This window comes from Ascaphus truei, chromosome 1 (genome assembly GCF_040206685.1).
Source record: "Ascaphus truei isolate aAscTru1 chromosome 1, aAscTru1.hap1, whole genome shotgun sequence".
NCBI classification, from domain to species: domain Eukaryota; kingdom Metazoa; phylum Chordata; class Amphibia; order Anura; family Ascaphidae; genus Ascaphus; species Ascaphus truei.
Genome location: NC_134483.1, coordinates 4,956,879 through 4,977,408, shown reverse-complemented (window position 1 = coordinate 4,977,408; position 20,530 = coordinate 4,956,879). Strand labels below are relative to the sequence as shown.

The 20,530-nt window shown below is 47.3% G+C and overlaps 1 protein-coding gene across 1 annotated transcript in view; it reads left to right on the top strand.

Moving 5' to 3' along the window:
- The first annotated feature begins 666 nt into the window (after positions 1–666).
- The window catches only part of LOC142470762 (uncharacterized), a 65,139-nt gene continuing 45,275 nt past the window's right edge, over positions 667–20,530 (top strand). The window contains exons 1-4 of the mRNA XM_075577503.1: positions 667–777; positions 12,615–13,222; positions 13,559–13,672; positions 14,079–14,192. Of these exons, the coding sequence (XP_075433618.1) occupies positions 12,694–13,222; positions 13,559–13,672; positions 14,079–14,192 (757 nt within the window). The 5' untranslated portion in view covers positions 667–777; positions 12,615–12,693. The remainder of the gene's footprint in view (positions 778–12,614; positions 13,223–13,558; positions 13,673–14,078; positions 14,193–20,530) is intronic.

Sequence of the window (20,530 nt, the reverse complement as noted above, 5' to 3'; positions counted from 1 at the left end):
AGCACCCATCCTGCACCCACAGAGGGGAACCACAGGTCCAGCACCCATCCTGCACCCACAGAGGGGAACCACAGGTCCAGCTGCTGCCCATCCTGCACCCAGAGAGGGGAACCACAGGTCCAGCACCCATCCTGCACCCACAGAGGGGAACCACAGGTCCAGCACCCATCCTGCACCCACAGAGGGGAACCACAGGTCCAGCACCCATCCTGCACCCACAGAGCAGAACCACAGGTCCAGCACCCATCCTGCACCCACAGAGGGGAACCACAGGTCCTGCACCCATCCTGCACCCACAGAGGGGAACCACAGGTCCAGCACCCATCCTGCACTCACAGAGGGGAACCACAGGTCCAGCACCCACAGAGGGGAACCACAGGTTCAGCACCCAACCTGCACCCACAGAGAAGAACCACAGGTCCTGCACCCACAGAGGGGAACCACAGGTCCAGCACCCAGCCCTGCACCCACAGAGGGGAACCACAGGTCCTGCACCCATCCTGCACCCACAGAGGGGAACCACAGGTCCTGCACCCACAGAGGGGAACCACAGGTCCAGCACCCATCTTGCACCCACAGAGGGGAACCACAGGTCCAGCACCCATCCTGCACCCACAGAGGGGAACCACAGGTCCAGCACCCATCCTGCACCCACAGAGGGGAACCACAGGTCCAGCTGCTGCCCATCCTGCACCCAAAGAGGGGAACCACAGGTCCAGCTGCTGCCCATCCTGCACCCACAGAGGAGAGCTGCCGGTACCGGAGGGTCCATGAGCTGTGAGTCACAGGGATCTCTCCCACATTGTAATATTTAGATAGTTAGAGATGTTGGTGGATTAACCCCTGAAGACTGTAATATACAGTAATGGGAACCCCAGCGTGTTGTGTATTACACATATATCCTCTGGGTTAGAGAGAGGCCAGCATGACTGCACCTTGGTTATTTTGGGGAGGATACAAGACTGATTCTCCTTTATATATTCTGCCCCAAAGTGGGGTAATCATTATCTGTGGCCACCAGGCTGTGACTTGCAGAATATGTTCCCCGTCACTCTGAGCTCGGTTATTATTCTCTTTTGCAATCACCGGTGACGTGTGCCCCTTACATATTGTATATTAACAAGTGTTCCTGTGCCATATTATTGCCATATTATTGTACCATCTGATCACGAATAACACAACTGTTATATTTAATGGTGTTGGCTACTGTTAAGGTGCCTGTATCTGTGCTATATTACAGTACCGGGCAAACAAGGTACCGACAGTGGGGATAAGAGCAGTAAGATAATGACAGTGTAAGGGAGGCCCTTTCCTGAAGACCTGACACTGAAAGGCTGCGTCCATGGAAGGACAGTCAGCGCCGAGCCATGCGGACGTTCCGCGCTAAGCCCCGGCATCCTCAATGCGGATGTCTTGAGAGGAGGCTCACGCGAGCGTCCGCAGGCGTGCTGATGCGTTGGATTTTTCAGCCGACAGGCAAAGCTGTTTTTCAACGCGCTGTCGGCTGAAAACATCCAATCACAGCACAGCAGCGTCAACGTCACGGCGACGTGACGTCGGTGCGTCGCGGGCTATTGGCCCAGCGATGTCACTGCCCGCCTCCCGATCATGCAGGCGAGCCAGCGTGCGCATGAAATCGCTCATGCTTGAACAGGCGAGTCTCAGCGTCCGCGCGGCTCTGCGCAGCTCCATCCTCTATGGACGCAGCCTAACTGGTAATTGGGAGACCTACAGACACCCGAGTAAAAGAGCATTATTATTATTAATATTATTACAAGTGCATCTTCAGTCGTGGTATAGATAATTGCATGGGATACTTTCATTAGTTGCATTGTCAGCGAGGGTTTGAGTACAGGGAGTGAAGGGGTTTGGTGGCTAAAAACAAAAGTTCTTCTAAACATCAAGACTCTTCTTCGGAGTGGGGAAGGAGAACAAGTGGCCTCTACAAGCGCGGGACCTGTTTTATGTACCGCCCCCCGACATATGTGCTAACGTGGAAGTGTTCGTCCAATTGGTCACCAAAGACTTACAGAGCATTCCTACACCACTTACAGAGACTTACAGAGCATTCCTACACCACTTACAGAGACTTACAGAGCATTCCTACACCACTTACAGAGACTTACTGAGCATTCCTACACCACTTACAGAGACTTACAGAGCATTCCTACACCACTTACAGAGACTTACTGAGCATTCCTACACCACTTACAGAGACTTACAGAGCATTCCTACACCACTTACAGAGACTTACTGAGCATTCCTACACCACTTGACAAGAGAAACCTAAACAATACAGAACTAAAGGCCCTGAATGAATTACAGGAGGATTCCTCCATAATACACGTAATTAAACCATCCGACAAATGTGGCAACATTGTCATCAACAAGGGATAGCTACATTATAGAGAATATAAGGCCCGTAATATAGTGTGTGCGTGCCCCAGCGAGCCCGCGTGCACGTGACACACGCTTTCTGTGTGTATGCTGTGAGCGACAGTCTTGGAAGGTACTGTGTGTGTGTGTGTGTGTGTGTGTATATATATATAGCAACTGTAAATATTACTGTATGTTCATTTGCATGTCTTAGACAGGTCTGCAACCCTGTCTTTCCCCATTGTCACCCAGCATACAGCACTTCCACTGCAGCAAGGGATTCTGGGAAATGACATGCAAATGAGCACTCAGTGCCACCTTTTGTCTCAAGCTCGTATTACACAAGCCAATCCTCAAGCCAATGCATGCTGTTTTAAACACAGCTTTTAAACAGAGGCTGGGATGAGATGCAAAGCCATTAGACCTACGCACATACATGTTTCAACCTTGATGGGTATCATCAGTGTGAGTTTGGTCTTAATGGCTTGCAGGTTTGAGACTAGACTAGGTAATCACCACTGTCATTAAGGTTATGGTGGGTAAAAAAAGTGACAAAAACCCTCCACAGTAAAGCATAAAGCAACTGTAAATATTACTGTATGTTCATATATATACACTTGCGTATGTAAATGTGATTTTGATGTATTTTATTTATTAAACCTTTCTAAACACCACATACATACATACATACATACACACATACATACACACACACACATACATACACACATACATACACACACATACACAGCGGCGGGAGCAGCGGAAAACTTTTTTTCCCCAATCTTCCCCCCCTGTCGGCCGGCTCCCCTATCACTGCTGTGCGCGCGCGTGCGTCCTTTTATAGAGAGGCTGACTAAGAGCTGTTCTATAGAGGGCGCGCTTGCTCCCCCGTGTGCGCGCGGCAGTTATAGTTGGCTGTGGTTAATCAGCATCTCTATGATGGGCCCGCGCGCGCACGGCAGTGATCGTGGAGCCGGCCGACAGGGAGGGGGGAGATTGGGAAAAGAATGTTTTCGCGCCGCTGCCGTGTGTGTGTGTGTGTGTGTGTATGTGGATGTATGTGTGTGTGTGGTGTTCAGAAAGGTTTAATAAAGTAAAATAAATAAAATACATCAAAAACACATTTACATACGCTGTACAACATATTTATTTTTTTTAAATCAAGGGTTACACACCTCGCCAAACACAGTGACTTTACTCTTAAAATGTTGGACTATGTCCTTTGACACAATTACTTTTTATTCAACAATCGAATATACCACCAGATCTAAGGTACGGCCATGGGCACCACGTGCGCCCCCACATATGCCAATCGTACCTTGGCTGGCGGGAAGAGGTCACTCTGTTTTGCGAAGGCCTGGATTGCTTTACACAGCGCGTGGAGCGTTGGATTTGCTTCACAGATGATGTGTTTATGTTGTGGAAGGGTACGGAGGCCATCCTGATTGAATTCATTAACATCTTGAATACAAATTACCATAACCTGAAACTCACCTTTGAAACAAACAAGGTATCGCTAAACTTTTTAGATCTGACGGTTACCCGGGAGGCCACTGGTAACCTCAAAACCACGTTTTTTAGGAAAAAGGCCTCTGTGACGGGCAAGAGTAACCAGGCTTCATATTAAAGGTCATGCCCTCTGGTTGGCCTTGGGTCCCGTGGGTCTCTGGCAAGCTACCTAGCACTATAAGCCAGGGGCCAGATATCTCTACATGCAAAGTTAAAGTGACCCCCAGCTTTTTTCACCTTCCATGTTCACTTTGTCCCAGACCATGATACTTGCTGTGTGTAAATTTTAGGTGGGGTATTTGGGTAATAATACAATTATTTTGTTTGCAGGAGTTCGGGGGCCGGAGCTACCGGTATTACCTTAATTCTACCCGGCGAGCAGGCATGATTTGCCGGTACGCGAGTGGAATTACACCGGGGCTGGCCAGCGTCCCCCAGACTCCTGGTTTTCGAACCCTGATATCTCAGACCTAAGTCTCTTACAGTCATGAGTCTCCCCAAGGTTCCCCATGTATTAAAATATGTTTCCCAATGTTTGATACATTTATTATAAGGCTCTATGCAGTCTGCCAGTTAAGGTGCCACAAGTCTGCATAGGGTCCGTAGTTCAAAAGGGAGAGGATGTCCAGAGGTGTGAAAACGTTTGGTGGGTGAGGAAAGGGCGAATGGCCAGGTCCGGACTACTAAGGGCACCCGTGTAGACACCTTTCGTAGTTTCCAGACTTGTTGGAGCCGGCCCTGCAGGTGGCAATGAGTTAGCCAGGGAGGATGCAGCCATAGAGTCTGCTCTCCTCTTGGCTAAAATCATATTTCTCGCTCACCCGGCTTTTCGAGCCTGCTTTTCACGCCTACTCCTCTGACGTCAGCTGAGGGATGAGCCCCTCTTTCTATTGGCTGGCGGGGAGGGATTCCCATGCTCCGATTGGCTGCTACTTCCCCCTCCATTCTGGGGATAGCCCAGCGGAGTGTATTTAAGGTGCTGACCAAGAGAGCGAGTGTGTGTAACCAATGACTTGGAGTCGATGACGCTCGGTGGGCTTTTCAAAGTTACTCTGTTCGAAATAACAGAGCAACCGGCTTCGTTTGGAAGCCTGAAAAGTTTGCCTCGCAGAGACTTAAGTCGGATGTGAGGACCAAGTTCTCCTTTTTGAACGCAGCGGTCGTGGCTGGGAACTTGTCCGCGGTGCACTCGGTGCAGTCTCCACCTACCCCAAACTGCGATCAGGTCCCCCGCTTCCCCCTCTGCCTGTGACACATCTCACACATCTGCTGGTACCAGCCGTCAGCCTGGGGGCGCGCGCACGGATCCCGCACTGGAGATAATACCATCCCTGCTGGTCCCGCCTCCAGGCTACCCTCGTGCGGTGATGTCACCGGAGTGCAGCGCACACACGCTATGCACGGGCGGCGCTCGCACGCGCTGAATCATCTCCTGGCTTCAGGGCTATTCCCCACACCTGCTGCTGACATCCTACCAGCCAATCTCAACGAGGAATACTGGTGAGTCTTATACCAGGCTGCAGCTCATTGGACCATCTCACCTTTATTTGCTCTGCCAGCCCTCTGGCAAATTGGCTGAGCATAACACTTCATCTGTGCGAAGTGCTGACTGCAATTCCTGCCTCCTTGCATATTGAACCTGTGTCTTGTATCCACGTCCTGTCTTGTCTGACCTTGGCTTTCTCTGGACTCTGCTCTTCTCTACTCCTGACCCCGGCTTACCAACGATGATCCGCACCTCCCCAATCCCCGAACTCGGCAAGTATCCTCGACGATCCGCAACTCTCCAACCCCGCTACGGCAAGTATCTGCTACCATTCTGACCTCTCCAACCCCGACCCGGCTACCACATCCAATCTACACTCCGGACGCGCCCTCACGGCTGGAGGTTGGTGTTTTGTCAATCCCCACCTCAGCCCCGCGGTCACACCCTGTTTGTGGTGAGCACTCCGTTACAGAACTGAAGCCGAAAAGAGGACCAGGAGAACCGGGTGTATATCTCGGGCAGAGTATGCTCATCCAAGCGGGAGCCCTGCACCTAGAAAAGCCTATATTATTCCCCCAGGCACCAAGTAAGTATTTGTAACTGTTTCTTGTGTATCTCTCCTTGTTGTACGTGGGTTTACCTACATAAATTACAATTTGTTTTTACTATCATGTTTTGCCTAATGAATGAGCCCGGTAATATATAATTGGTGTAGAAAGTACCTGGTCTCCCGTGACAGCCTCTACCAATAGCCTTCTAAGACTAAGGCCCCTCTCCCTCAGTCAGCGCGCCCGCACTGCAGACAGGTGGCGCGCTGACAGGCACAGACCGCGATATGCGGTCTGTAGGGAGCCGGGAGGGGGGCGGGAACGGGGGCGTGGCCAAAACGGATGGGGGGCGCAGCAATGACGTGAGGGGACCTTCACACAGCCCCACAGCACAGCGCTGCAGCCCCTCAGCTCCACAGCAGCCCCTCAGCTCCACAGCAGCCCTCAGCCCCTGCAATTGACTGCTCCCTGCGGTCTGTAGGGAGCGGGAGCTGGGGGCGTGGTTTGAGTGGGGGGCGTGGTTTGAGTGGGGGGCGTGGTTTGAGCGGGAGGCTCTCGTGCTGTTCCCCCCCCACCCCCAAATATGTCGGTCCCTCTCCCCCCCCCTCCCGGAGCCCCCTCCTCTCCCCCCTCCCGGAGCAGGGGAAGCCTGCGAAACGGGCACCAGAGGGGGGGCGGCGCTATGCACGGCTGCACAGACAGGGTGGCCCGCCTCCCTCCCCGTAGCCGCCTCCTTTCCCTCCTCATTGGCTGACTGCTGCACCACGTGACGCGTCAGCGCTTCTGATCACAAGAAGCTTGCAGCATCGGCCGGCTGACGCGTAACAGCACACAGTCAGCCATGTCTGAAGGAGCCAGCGGGGACCTTCAGACTGGAGGAAAGGAGCTGGTGGCCCGCCGCGCGCCGCCGGCCGCAGCGGGTTCGCAGCCTAAGAGCTGACACACACCACCCATGGCATTTGGTCACAAACATCCCGGAGGATCAATTCCTGCACATACACAGGAACTGCTCCACGCTAAATGAGTTTAAAAAACGGGCGAAAGACATGACTCTTGAGATTCATCGAGAGAGGATACAGCAAATCTTGCCTCAAAAAGCATAAAAATGTGCAAAATACTCTGATCGGAGCACACTTCTAGCACCAAAACCACCAGCAGCCCAGGAAACTAAAATAATTGGGTTAATTGGGACATTTAACAACCAGTGGGACTCCATCAAAAGTGTTTTATCCAGACATTGGCACCTATTGCTCAATGACAAAGATCTTGAGGAGGTACTTAAACCTAAGCCAACTTTGGTAAGCAGAAGGGCATGTAACCAAGAGTTGGTTCAATGATGATTTCGGCTTTTAAAATATCATGTCTAACCTGACTTAGTTGATTACCAACTTCTTCTACTACCAGTAAAATGAGATCAATAGATGCCCTATTAAGAATTCTGCATCAATTTTTGCAAAATTCTGGATTATCACTGACAATCGTAGGGCGATTCCGAATTCTGAACCCTCAATTTTTGTTTATAATATTCAGTGAGTGTGTTACCATGTGAGAACAATTCTATGTTATAGATTCCCTATAATCTGTAGGTCTATCAGGACCAAAAGCCTCGTGTGTGGATTTAAATAATATTTTGTTAACCTCTTCGTCATTAAAAATCTTTATCTCTGCGTTATTATTGATACCTGAAGAATGACCTGCCAGACCTTCCATGCGTCACAAGAGGACGAGTCACTTGTATTTTAAAAACAAAATGTCAATTTTACAGGAGTCAATATTGCAACAATAAGACTTCCACTTGATATTTAGATTGTTCTTAATTACCGCCAGTCATCGACCCCATGGGTAGTGCTAAATATGAACACAGCATAGGGGAATAACCAATGCTCCTGGGTGTTTCACAAGCACCCTAACGGGTTGTGGGGAAGCGTTTGGTGACTACCTTAAGGCAGTGATCGCGTCCATGCGACTTGCGGGCGGAAGCGGGAAGGGGCTCGACAGGCGCGACAGTCCATTCACCAGCTCCGTGAGGCCCCAAGCACGCCCCCCATGGCCTGTCCACCATGGCCAGGGAAAGCACCTGCTCCACGCGGGTCACTTCCCAGCCTCCGCGCGGGTGACGGCGCCATATCCCCAGGCTAAGATTATAACACTACACATCTCTATGTTCTGTTCTCTGAGTTCCGGGACATTACTGGCCGCAATAGGTGAACCGCCGGCCACAGACCATATGGGCAACGGTTAGTAACACGCCAGCAAAGGGGAATAACCAACGCTCCTGAGTGTTCCACAAGCACCCTTACGGGTGTCGGGAAGTGTTTGGTGACCACCCTAAGCAACAAATTTGTGCATATCCCTAGACTGTTAGCCCTTCAAGTAGCTCTTTTTACCACGTCCACTACTATTTTGGGCAACATTGAGGGTCAGTAAACATACCATCTTATAGCCCTATACAGTATGTAACTCATCATACTTACCATCGCCAACTCTCCCTGGGTTACCAGTGTGCCTGCGGCATATCATTAGGGTTACTTTAATGAATGAATTATTATTAAGTAGACAGCGCTGCTAAAGGATTTGCATCCCATGCATCCTAACCACCCTTAGGCTCATTTATATATTGGCTAAAAATCTACTACCTTCTTGCCTTTAACTAATAGGCAGGCTAGTTGGATTGTTGAACACACAAACAGTGTATTAAATATAGCCACATCTGCCTAATTCGGGGTGGCTTTTAATAGTGTTTATTAGTTATTCGTTTATATATTCACCCCTACTATTTTATATATTTGTGTACTAAAGCATATTTTTTTTACTTCAAATCAGTTTACCTGCCTTGTACACCTGAAGGATGTTATATTTGAGTACATGGTGTATGACCTACGATAGTGCAAAAACCCATCACATCCATTTGATTCCCATTGGCATCTGGTGTGTGCACACAATATGGGATTCCTGTTTCACTCCATCTCTGGAGAGACACACGTCTCCCTTTCTATTGTTAATGCTAGTTACCCCGGTGCTCCCTGGATACTGCCCTGGCTGAGCGTGTGGAACTCTCTCTTTGTACATTTATAAAAAAAAATAACAACAGTTATCTGGAAAGATAGAGCTATAGAGGGTAATCTTGAAATGTTTCCTCTAAGACCCAAAACCCTAACAGAAGACATTGTCTCGTGGTGGAGCATTTGGAAACCTTGGAGCCCAATATCCAACGTTACTTTCCATCCTTGGTTACAGAGATACGGCTGGGTAAAAAATATAAATTTACAAAAATATGTCATTTTATTTTTAAACCTAAATCCTTATTCTCAATTAAAATTTTCCATCCAAAGATCCTGAGTTCGAATCCCGGGTGAGGTGAAACCGGTTGGCGAGTTCCTTTGCCTCTGCTCAGTTGGCAGTATTGGTGATGACATACTATTTGGTCCCAGTTCCTGGCTATAGCCCAAGTATCCAGACAAACCAATCAAATTTAATTTGAGCGTCCCGCAAAGCAAAACTTCTTTTCCACGTGTGCCGCGAGCACAAAGTGTTGAGAAACACCGTCCCACACAATAGGGAACCTTCAGACATTCATTAGCTGCTCTTCTGGGCAGCAGGGGACTGGGAGCAGTGAGGGAGGAATACAGAGAGTAATCACAGGCAGAACTCACACACAGCAAGCAGGTAATACTGAGATATTAAACGTACTCGGGAAAAGGGAAAGGAACCTCGCAATAGCTTGAAGCCAAGTCTAGTGAGATGGGACGGTGCTACAATCGGGGGTAGGTAATAGCTATGTAACTAACCCCCTTCTCCCCCTCCACCCCCTCCTACGGGAGATTTGGTCATGGATACCGGGTGTAGTGCTGCTCACCTGTAGGCTCTCAGGATTCTGAGCGTCCACTGATGGTACTGGGGATAAACAGGACAGGCTTTTGGATATTTTCTTCTTTCTCTTTGGTGCAGCGCCTCCATCCTTCGGTGCCTATCATAGAAAGGAGCAGCCCCTGCAGGAAATCTCTCTGCCTCCCCCTGAATAACCGCATCCTCAGGCAGGCGTAAAACAATGGGGTCTTTGTCTTCAGAGCACAGCATAGTTATTTTTGGTCTCTGAAGCCAACTCCAGGAGCTTGGGGCCCCAAGAGTCTCTCCTCAGCTCCCTTATCCCCTGGTGGGATATGGGGTATCTGCTCCCACTCCCCTGAGGGAGGGGACATGAACCAGATCCCTGGCTCAACATGAGAGAACATAACTCTTCCCCCTCCTCCCCCGGAGGAGAGGACAGAACACCATCATTTGAGCTGTAGCCCCTTTTTGTTACCAAGGGAGGGTCCTAGGTCATAGCCCCGGTAGGTGGGCAGTACCTCGGGCACACCCCTCCTGTAACTACTAGGGAGTTACTTACTGCAGCAAGAGCATGGGATTAACCCCCACACTGCCTGCGCTGGTACCAGGGCTTATATGTTAGGTAGAGGAATTTAGGAGCCAAGGGGTACATGGCTACAGCTATAAACACAGAGAAAAAGAACCCCCGCTTATGAGAGCACTCAAGCCACTAAAGTGATATGGTCAGTGTTCGACAAACCTATACATTTGCTCGCCCCGGGCGAGTGGATTTAACCCCCGGGCGAGTAAATATTGGCCCAAGCAGCACACGTTTGGTACTAGGTGGCGAGTAGATTTTTTTGTGTGGCGAGTAGATTTTTTGGTGATTTGTCAACCACTGGATATGGTGATAAGTTTAAAAGGTGGAAAACTTTATTGGGAACTGTGCTCCAAACCATTAATAAAAGGGCATTAAACATATGATACAAAAACCAAGATGTGTGTTATTAATTCTAGGGTATAAATAGTTTTCCATCTTTTAAACTTATCACCATATCACTACTATACTTTAGTGGCTTGAGTGCTCTCATAAGCGGGGTTTCGTTTTCTCTGTAATACTGAGATATTAGTAATATATCCATTTTACCCATGTTATATGTTTTCTCTACATAGATGTGTGAGGTAACGGGACACTGTGGTGTCAGTACTGCTACTTGTTCAGGATTCAGACCCCGGTGGGAGGCGGAGTGACTGCACTACAATTTTATTTAAGAACTGGTTAACAGCAACCGGGTCTGGCAGTACCAACGGCAAAGTACTTTATGTTTAGGATGACTCCCAACGGCAAAGTACTTTATGTTTAGGATGACTCCCAGGGGCAAAGTACTTTATGTTTAGGATGACTCCCAGGGGCAAAGTACTTTATGTTTAGGATGACTCCCAGGGGCAAAGTACTTTATGTTTAGGATGACTCCCAGGGGCAAAGTACTTTATGTTTAGGATGACTCCCAACGGCAAAGTACTTTATGTTTAGGATGACTCCCAACGGCAAAGTACTTTATGTTTAGGATGACTCCCAACGGCAAAGTACTTTATGTTTAGGATGACTCCCAGGGGCAAAGTACTTTATGTTTAGGATGACTCCCAGGGGCAAAGTACTTTATGTTTAGGATGACTCCCAGGGACAAAGTACTTTATGTTTAGGATGACTCCCAATGGCAAAGTACTTTATGTTTAGGATGACTCCCAACGGCAAAGTACTTTATGTTTAGGATGACTCCCAGGGGCAAAGTACTTTATGTTTAGGATGACTCCCAGGGGCAAAGTACTTATGTTTAGGATGACTCCCAGGGGCAAAGTACTTTATGTTTAGGATGACTCCCAGGGGCAAAGTACTTTATGTTTAGGATGACTCCCAATGGCAAAGTAATTTATGTTTAGGATGACTTCCAACGGCAAAGTACTTTATGTTTAGGATGACTCCCAACGGCAAAGTACTTTATGTTTAGGATGACTCCCAGGGGCAAAGTACTTTATGTTTAGGATGACTCCCAGGGGCAAAGTACTTTATGTTTAGGATGACTCCCAGGGGCAAAGTACTTTATGTTTAGGATGACTCCCAATGGCAAAGTACTTTATGTTTAGGATGACTCCCAGGGGCAAAGTACTTTATGTTTAGGATGACTCCCAGGGGCACAGTACTTTATGTTTAGGATGACTCCCAGGGGCAAAGTACTTTATGTTTAGGATGACTCCCAGGGGCAAAGTACTTTATGTTTAGGATGACTCCCAGGGGCAAAGTACTTTATGTTTAGGATGACTCCCAGGGGCAAAGTACTTTCAACATTTTGTACATCAAATACTGCAGTTCCTCTCCTTGTGCGGGGTGGGGGTACAGTACTTGCAAGCAATGCCTATGGAAGTCCCCTAAATTACACAACTTATCACACACAAAATACTTTGTTTTAAACGAGCAATCCAAGCCAGTGTTCAGGAGCATTTATCCGCCTCTCGGGTGCCAAACGGGAGCACCAGATGTACCTGGTTTTACCCATACTGTAGGACAGTACAGCGTGTTACTATGTTGCACTAAGAGGACATCACTATTCCTATGGCTGCTGATCTCTGACTCTTTATTCTGCGGTTTGCATACTAGGTGGTTATGTTATAACTTAATTCTGATCCATTCATGTAATTTGCAGGGATTGAAATGAGGTTCCTGTTTGAGGAAGGACCATATGTTTGTTTTGACGCCCCTGTCTCCTCTGACTCCTTTTTGGGGCTTTAATGTATTAATAATACTAGGTTTGAATGCTTATACTAAATGCTGTATATTTGTCCAAGAAAACAGATCATACTAATTACATTTCTTCTCTTTTATAGAGGCACAGCTGTCACCCAACAAATATAAATCAAGGAGTCTCCTATCTCAGCACCTTCCGAGGGGCACTGCCCACTACCAGCATGGACAGAGGGGCACTGCCCACTACCAGCATGGACAGAGAAGCACTGCCCACTACCAACATGGACAGAGGCGCACTGCCCGCTACCAGAATGGACAGAGGCGCACTGCCCGCTACCAGCATGGACAGAGGCGCACTGCCCACTACCAGCATGGACAGAGGCGCACTGCCCGCTACCAGCATGGACAGAGGCGCACTGCCCGCTACCAGCATGGACAGAGGCGCACTGCCCGCTACCAGCATGGACAGAGGCGCACTGCCCGCTACCAGCATGGACAGAGGCGCACTGCCCACTACCAGTATCGACAGAGGTGCACTGCCCCCTACCAGCACAGACAGAGGGGCACTGCCCACTACCAGCACGGACAGAGGGGCACTGCCCACTACCAGCATGGACAGAGGAGCACTGCCCGCTACCATCATGGACAGAGGAGCACTGCCCACTACCAGCATGGACGGAGGGGCACTGCCCACTACCAGCATGGACAGAGGAGCACTGCCCACTACCAGCATGGATCCACGCTTGTTAAGTGAGTATAGTAAATATTTTGGTGGCTCTGAAATCTGGAAAGAGGGAATATCTGATTATTTTGCAGTTATGCGAGACAAACATCCAAACTAATTAATTCGTGTTCTCATATAACCACTTGGAGGTAAGATATGTCTTCAACTCTTTGTGGTGACTGAATTCTGCAAGGAGGGAATATATGACTATTTTGTCTTCAACTCTTTGTCATTTTCTGCCAGAAGGGCTAGTTAAACATTTCTTTACGAGAGGTATTATACCAATATCAGAGGAGGTGAAATCACAATAAGATTTCCCACTCCCAGCTTTACATGAGGGATTTCCCTTTTCTCGTTGGCAGGTTTTCCAGTGATTGTACAGGAGAGGTTAGAGATTAAGTCAGAGGAAGAAGAGCCGAACACTGAGGATCATCTGACCCCATTAAAGAGAGAAATGGTTACATTTGGTGTCGATGGTGAGTACCCTTATATCGGGACATTTAAAGATGGCGCTTCAAAGCGACCTGTCTAGGCAGTGTAGCAGTCTCACAGGGGACATTTGAAGATGCAGTTGTCGGAGCGGGTGGTCGGTCGGGACATGCAGTTGTTGGGCGAAGCAGACCTGGCTTGTCGGGTCGGGCGAGCAAAGATCACGGGGAAATGTCCAGAGGCAATGTTTCTAGGGGATGGAACGCCAGCAGCATTTTGGTCGCGGCCAAGCTTTCTAGACCGTGTTTTCAGCACTCAAAGGGTTAGTGACGAGGTAAAATCAATTACTTCTTCCCCTTAGGAATCAGTATAACATATTTCTGTATATTGATATCACAATAAGATTTCCCATTCCCAGCTTTACATGAGGGATTTCCCTTTTCTCGTTGGCAGGTTTTCCAGTGATTGTACTGGAGAGTTTAGAGATTAAGTCAGAGGAAGAAGAACCTAACACAGAGGAACATCTGACGCCAATAAAGAATGAAATAGATGTATTTATTGTCGGTGGTGAGTACCATTATATCATTTTGTGCAGACCAAGGTTATCTAGTTACAAGTAGCATGATCTCATTTAGGGGATATTCAGGGTTAATTGCCTCTCATAGGAAGTCACTAGACCTGCTGAGAATTCTGGAACATGCCACATACAGCAGAGTTAAAGGAGCAATATGTCTCTCCCACACCAGTATAAAGGTTGGAAATGCAGAGTTATGGGACTCTGACCATCAATGGACAGGATGGATCGCATTTGGGGGGAAAAAACTGTTTGACCAGTGTATTCTCCCTGCACTCTTAGACTGGGGGCATGGTGGGAGCGCGGCCATGACGTCGCACAGCTGGTTCGGCCTCATAGGCTGATCCACCGCCATGACGTGGCCTTCGCTATGCCGCCGCGCCAAAAGACATATTGCTTCATCACCTGGTTAGGAACTACAACTCTGCCTTGTCCTCCTCTCTTGATCTACATGCCCCGCTTTCTCTCAGCCGCACTCGCCCTTCTAACCCCGGCTAAATTCACACACGCGCATGCTGCGTTCCTCCACTCGTTCCTCTGAACACCTCTGGAGGAAATCTCATTCTCTCGCAGACTTCCTTCAATACAAATGTATGCTATCCTGTTTCAACTCTGCCCTCTCGCAAGCTAAACAAGCCTACTTTTCTTCACTAATCAACATGCACAAGTCTAACCCACGCCGACTGTTCTCTGTCTTTGATACTCTACTCAAACCACCCTCAGCTGCCTCTCCTTCCTCCATCTCCGCTCAGGACTTTGATGACTATTTTAAGGAAAAGGTGGAATCCATACGTCAGAACATCCCCTCTGTTTCTTCCTCCCATCCTACACCTCTTCCTAACTCTCCTCCTTCCTCCCTTGACACTTTTCTTGTCATACAGAGGTCGGAAGCAGGCAGCAAGTAGGAACGTCGGGGTCACACGCAGGGTTTGGCAACAGGAGGGCAGGAGCAGGACAAGGGAGCAGGAACTGGGCAGGGGAGCAGGAACTGAGACTAGGGAGCAGGGACAGGTCTGGTACTTGCTAGCAAGAAACTATTCATCCCACGGGCAGTACAAAGGACTCTGGGCCATCCCTTAAGGTTGGAGGAAAGGAGATTTCACCAGCAACAAAGGAAAGGGTTCTTTACAGTAAGGGCAGTTAAAATGTGGAATTGATTACCCATGGAGACTGTGACGGCAGATACAATAGATTTGTTCAAAAAAAGGTTGGACATCTTTTTAGATAGGAGAGGTGTACAGGGATATACCAAATAAGTATACATGGGAAGGATGTTGTTCCAGGGATTAATCCGATTTGCCAATTCTTGGAGTCAGGAAGTAATTAATTTTTCCCCTTAATGGGGTTTTTTATTTGCCTTCCTCTGGATCAATAAGTATAGATATAGGATAAAGTATCTGTTGTCTAAATTTAGCATAGGTTGAACTTGATGGACGTACGTCTTTTTTTCAACCTCATCAACTACTATGTATGAAACAGACTGGGGCAATCTAGTTAAATAGCAAAGGCCTTTAATATGCACAGGACTCAGAACAGGAACAAAACTGGAAAGAAGCATAAGCATAGGAGTCTGTCACAAAACAAAGGCAAAGGAACAGAACAGGAAGCAGGAACTATAAGGACAGACAGGAGCAACAAGAAGACAGACAAAGGAACCCCAGAGCAGACAGAACGCAACAGCACACCTGGTGGACAAAGAAGGAACTATGGCTAGGAGCAGGATGTCTGGGAGACCCCGACAACCACTACTGCTCATTCATGTCAATGTGCTGTATGGTGTCTTTCAGCACCACAAGGTGTATGTATGTATATTTTATTTATATAGCCCCACCAATGCTTTACAGAATTACAAAGACGGTGATAATATACACAATTTCACAAGTGTGTTAAACAGGAAGTTAAAACAGTGGGGACACAAGAGTCCCAACCATACCGATTTTACAATCTAACTGGAATAATGGGAGATTTACAGAATACAATAGGTGCAAGTGCAATATAAAACATTTTGATGGAGCAATAAAGTGCATCAGATGTCCAAGGACTAGCCACGGGCCCAGACTAAGCAAATATTTCATTGAAAAGATGATATTTCAGGCGGGACTTGAAGATGGGTAGAGATGTGGATTGGTGAAGGCTGAGGAGGAGGGAGTTGCACAGCAAGGGAGACAAAAGAGTAAAAGTTTTTTAGACGAGAGAATACCACTAAGACAAATGGAGCAGAGAGGAGATTGCATTCAGCAGAGTTAGAAGGGGTATAGCAGGAGATTATTGCTGAGATGTAAGAGGGGATACAAGTGTAACACCCCTTCCCTACCCCTAAGGGAAACTGCAGGCATTATGCGCTATGGTGCTACCTGTTGGCTTACAGGGGCTAAGCCTCCGCTAGTGGGGAGCCTGGGGTGAATGGGTGCAGCGCCTCCATTCAGTAAGGATCCCAGCGTTGGCGGGATAGCTCCTCACGGGAACCGGTATACCTATACTTTATAACCCAGAAATCACACTCACACAGGTTATGCAATAGGTCTTTACTGTGAGCCCACAGTATGCCAAAGAGAACAACATGCAACACAGCAATACAATAACAATAACAGTGCAATAATAAAGGTGCTTGTCTCTCCCCAATACTTAGAGTACCCTGAGCACCGGTAACCCTGTGTCCATCAGAGCCTCCCTTGTCCCACGTGTATATGTGAGGGCAGCTCTACCCTCATGTATCGTTGGTGCACTCTACCTTCCTGGTATTGCCTAACCAGGAGATGCTTCCAAGATGGGGGTGGTCAGGTCCCATGCCGCAGGGTCTCCGACACCAAGCCCATCACGTCCGGGTTTGCCACGCGGTGCTGCCACCAGCTGGAGTAACTCACACACAGTCTGATTCCTGCTCCGCTGAGGTATCTTGCTACAGAATCCTAAGAAAAGACATTATGGAACTAGAGAGAGTGCAGAGAAGAGCCACCAAATTAATAAAGGGGATTGACATTCTAACTTATGAGGAGAGACTAGCTAAATTAGATTTATTTACATTAGAAAAGAGGCGTCTAAGAGGGGATATGATAACTATATACAAATATATTTGGGGACAATACAAGGAGCTTTCAAAAGAACTATTCATCCCACGGGCAGTACAAAGGACTCTGGCCATCCCTTAAGGTTGGAGGAAAGGAAATTTCACCAGCAACAAAGGAAAGGGTTTTTTACAGTAAGGGCAGTTAAAATGTGGAATTCATTACCCATGGAGACTGTGATGGCAGATACAATAGATTTGTTCAAAAAAAGGTTGGACATCTTTTTAGATGGGAAAGGTATACAGGGATATACCAAATAAGTATACATGGGAAGGATGTTGATCCAAGGATTAGTCCGATTGCCAATTCTTGGAGTCAGGAAGGAATTAATTTTCCCCCTTAATGGGGTTTTTTGTTTGCCTTCCTCTGGATCAATAAGTAAGTATAGATATAGGATAAAGTTTCTGTTGTCTAAATTTAGCATAGGTTGAACTTGATGGACCTACGTCTTTTTTCAACCTCATCTACTATGTAACTACTATGTAAGGTTAATCCCTGTGCTGTTGGCGATCCCGCACACACTTATCTACAGTAAGGGTACTACCTGGGGCTTAGGGGGTAAGTTCTGGCCTAGTCCAGGAAGCCTTACTAGCTCCCATAACTGTCCTAGCACCTCACGTGCTCCAGCAGCTCTGACTCCACATGTCACAGACACAATGTTTCATTCCCTGCTCAGTGTCAGAGTTCAAGGACATAGTTCTTTTATTCCATCCCTGTCTCTACAGAGTCAGTCTGAGGAGCTGTGTAAACGCCACCAGTGGCCAGGAGGAATACCCTGCTACACAAGATTCTTCTTTATGCCTCTACATTCTTCCAAGTATTGCAGAGTTTACTGGGTAGCTACTAAAAGGATCTTAGGACAAGAGGGGCAGAGAGACCAAAAAGAGAGTGAAATAACTTTTTTTTTTTTTCAAAAAAATTTATTAGGCATTTATACAATGTACATACATTTCAACATAACCTTATACAGGATTTTTTCCTTTTTACACACCAATAGACTCGCCGCGGCTCCGGTCCTATTAACAGACCCAGGAGGGCAGGCGAGGGAGAGAAAGAGAGAAAGAGGGTAGGGGGAGAAACAGAAAAAGGGAGGGGGGTGAGGGGGGCTTGTCTTCCCTCCTTAGCTAAGCAACCAAACATTCTCTATCTAGTTTATATTTTTTACTAGGTCATTATTTCCCTTCTGGTGTCAGATGGGGTCTTCTATCTGTGGGTTGGGTCAGCCATGGTTCCCAAATGTTATAAAAGGACCATGTGGATCTCTTCAAGAAGGCTGTGAGTTTTTCCATGAGCATTACTTCGTGAATTCTTCTTTTCACTGTTTGCTTGGGGGGGCGATACCCTCTTCCACGAGGCGGCCACCGCACATCTGGCCGCTGTAAGAATGAAGGAGATTAATTTTCTTGTTGGGCGGTCAGCAATCTCTGTTGGCCTGGCCAACAAGTAGGTTAACGGTTTAACAGGTATGGTGAGGCCTGTGACCTCTTTTATTATATTTTGTATAGTTGACCAATATTTCTGAATCTCCGGGCATGACCACCATATGTGGGCCATGTCCCCCTTTTGTCCGCATCCTCTCCAGCATAGATCGGAGGCCAGAGGGTAGATTTGTCTTAATCTAACTGGGGTAAGATACCAGTGGAACAGTATTTTGTATATATTTTCTTTGGTCGTGGTACATATGGAAGTTCCTGAGGCAGTCTCCCATATACTTTCCCAGTCCTCTCTTTCTATGGTTATATTTAATTCCACCTCCCACTTTTGCATATAGTCGTGGGTGGGGGATCTGTTGCTGTCTCCATTTCAGCGTAGATCTGCGTTATGAGGCCTTTCTGGTGTGCAGTGTTCTGGCACAGCCTTTCGAACCTAGTGAGAGTGGGAAACTCCAATGTGGGAGATAATGATTGTAAAAAGTGTCGAATCTGGAGATATTTGAACGCATTTAGTTCTGGAAGTTCATATTTGTTTTTAAGGCTTTGGTAGCTCAGGAATTGCCCTAAGCTCAGCAGGTCAGCGATTACTCTGATGTTTTTTTATTTAAATTGGTCGAATTGGGCTCACAGCCAGGGGGGAATTTAGGGTTTTTGAAGATTGGATTGAGTTGAGAGTTGGTGGCTGCGAGTTTAAATTTGAGTTTAGTTTTCGTCCAGATCTCCCATGTGTGTCTCATTGACCCAAGGCTAAATTTACTAGGTAATGTGTCTCCCTTATTCAGAGACCAAAGACAAGCTGGCAGAGAGGGCATGCCGGCGTATTGTGATTCTATATCTAACCAGCAATATTGATCTGGTTCAGCATTCCATACTACTACCTGTCTAAGTTGTGTGGCCTGGTAGTATCTTAGTATGTCGGGGACTCCAAGGCCTCCTCTCCCCCTTGACGTGAGCAGAACTGACCTAGCGGTTCTAGGTTTTTTACCTTGCCAGATAAAGTGGAATATTTGCTTTTGTAGATCTTTCAATTCTGAGCCAGGGATGTGGACCGGGAGGGTCTGGAAATAGTATAGCAAGCGGGGGAGTATGTTCATTTTGACCGAGATCATTCTCCCGATCCATGAAATTTTGTAGCCGTTCCATTTGTCTAGGTCGGTCTTAATTTTCCGAAATAGGGCTGGGTAATTTGCTTGGTATAGAGACTGGTAGTTCCTGGATACATTTACTCCTAGATATTTAATGTATGAGGAACTCCAGCGATAATTGAAATTAAGCTTTAGTAATTTCACCTCTGGCTCTGGTAGATTTAGGTTTACTGCTTCAGACTTATCGCTATTAATTTTGTACCATGAGATTATGCCGAAGTCTTCAAGTTCTTTTTGGAGATTAGGGAGAGAAATTTGGGGTTGGGATAGCGTTAGGATTATATCGTCTGCAAATAACGAAATCTTATATTGTTTGTTTCCGATGCTTATCTCTCGGATGTCTACGTTTTCTCGAATTCTTGATGCTAGAGGTTCTATTGTCAGTGCAAAGAGGAGAGGAGATAAAGGGCATCCTTGTCTGGTGCCGTTTTTAATATTGAATCGTTGTAGGTTGCCCCCTGGGAGTTTCACCATTGATGAAGGGTCTTGGTAAAGTCTACGGACACCCTCTAAGTATGAGTCTTTGAATCCAAATTTACGTAGGGTGCTATCTAAGAACAACCAGTCAATTCTGTCGAACGCCTTCTCCACGTCTAAGCTTAGTAGGATTGCTTTGGTTCCTGTAAGGTGAACATGGTCTATTATATTAATTATTTTACGGGTATTATCTGAGGCTTGCCTGCCCGCT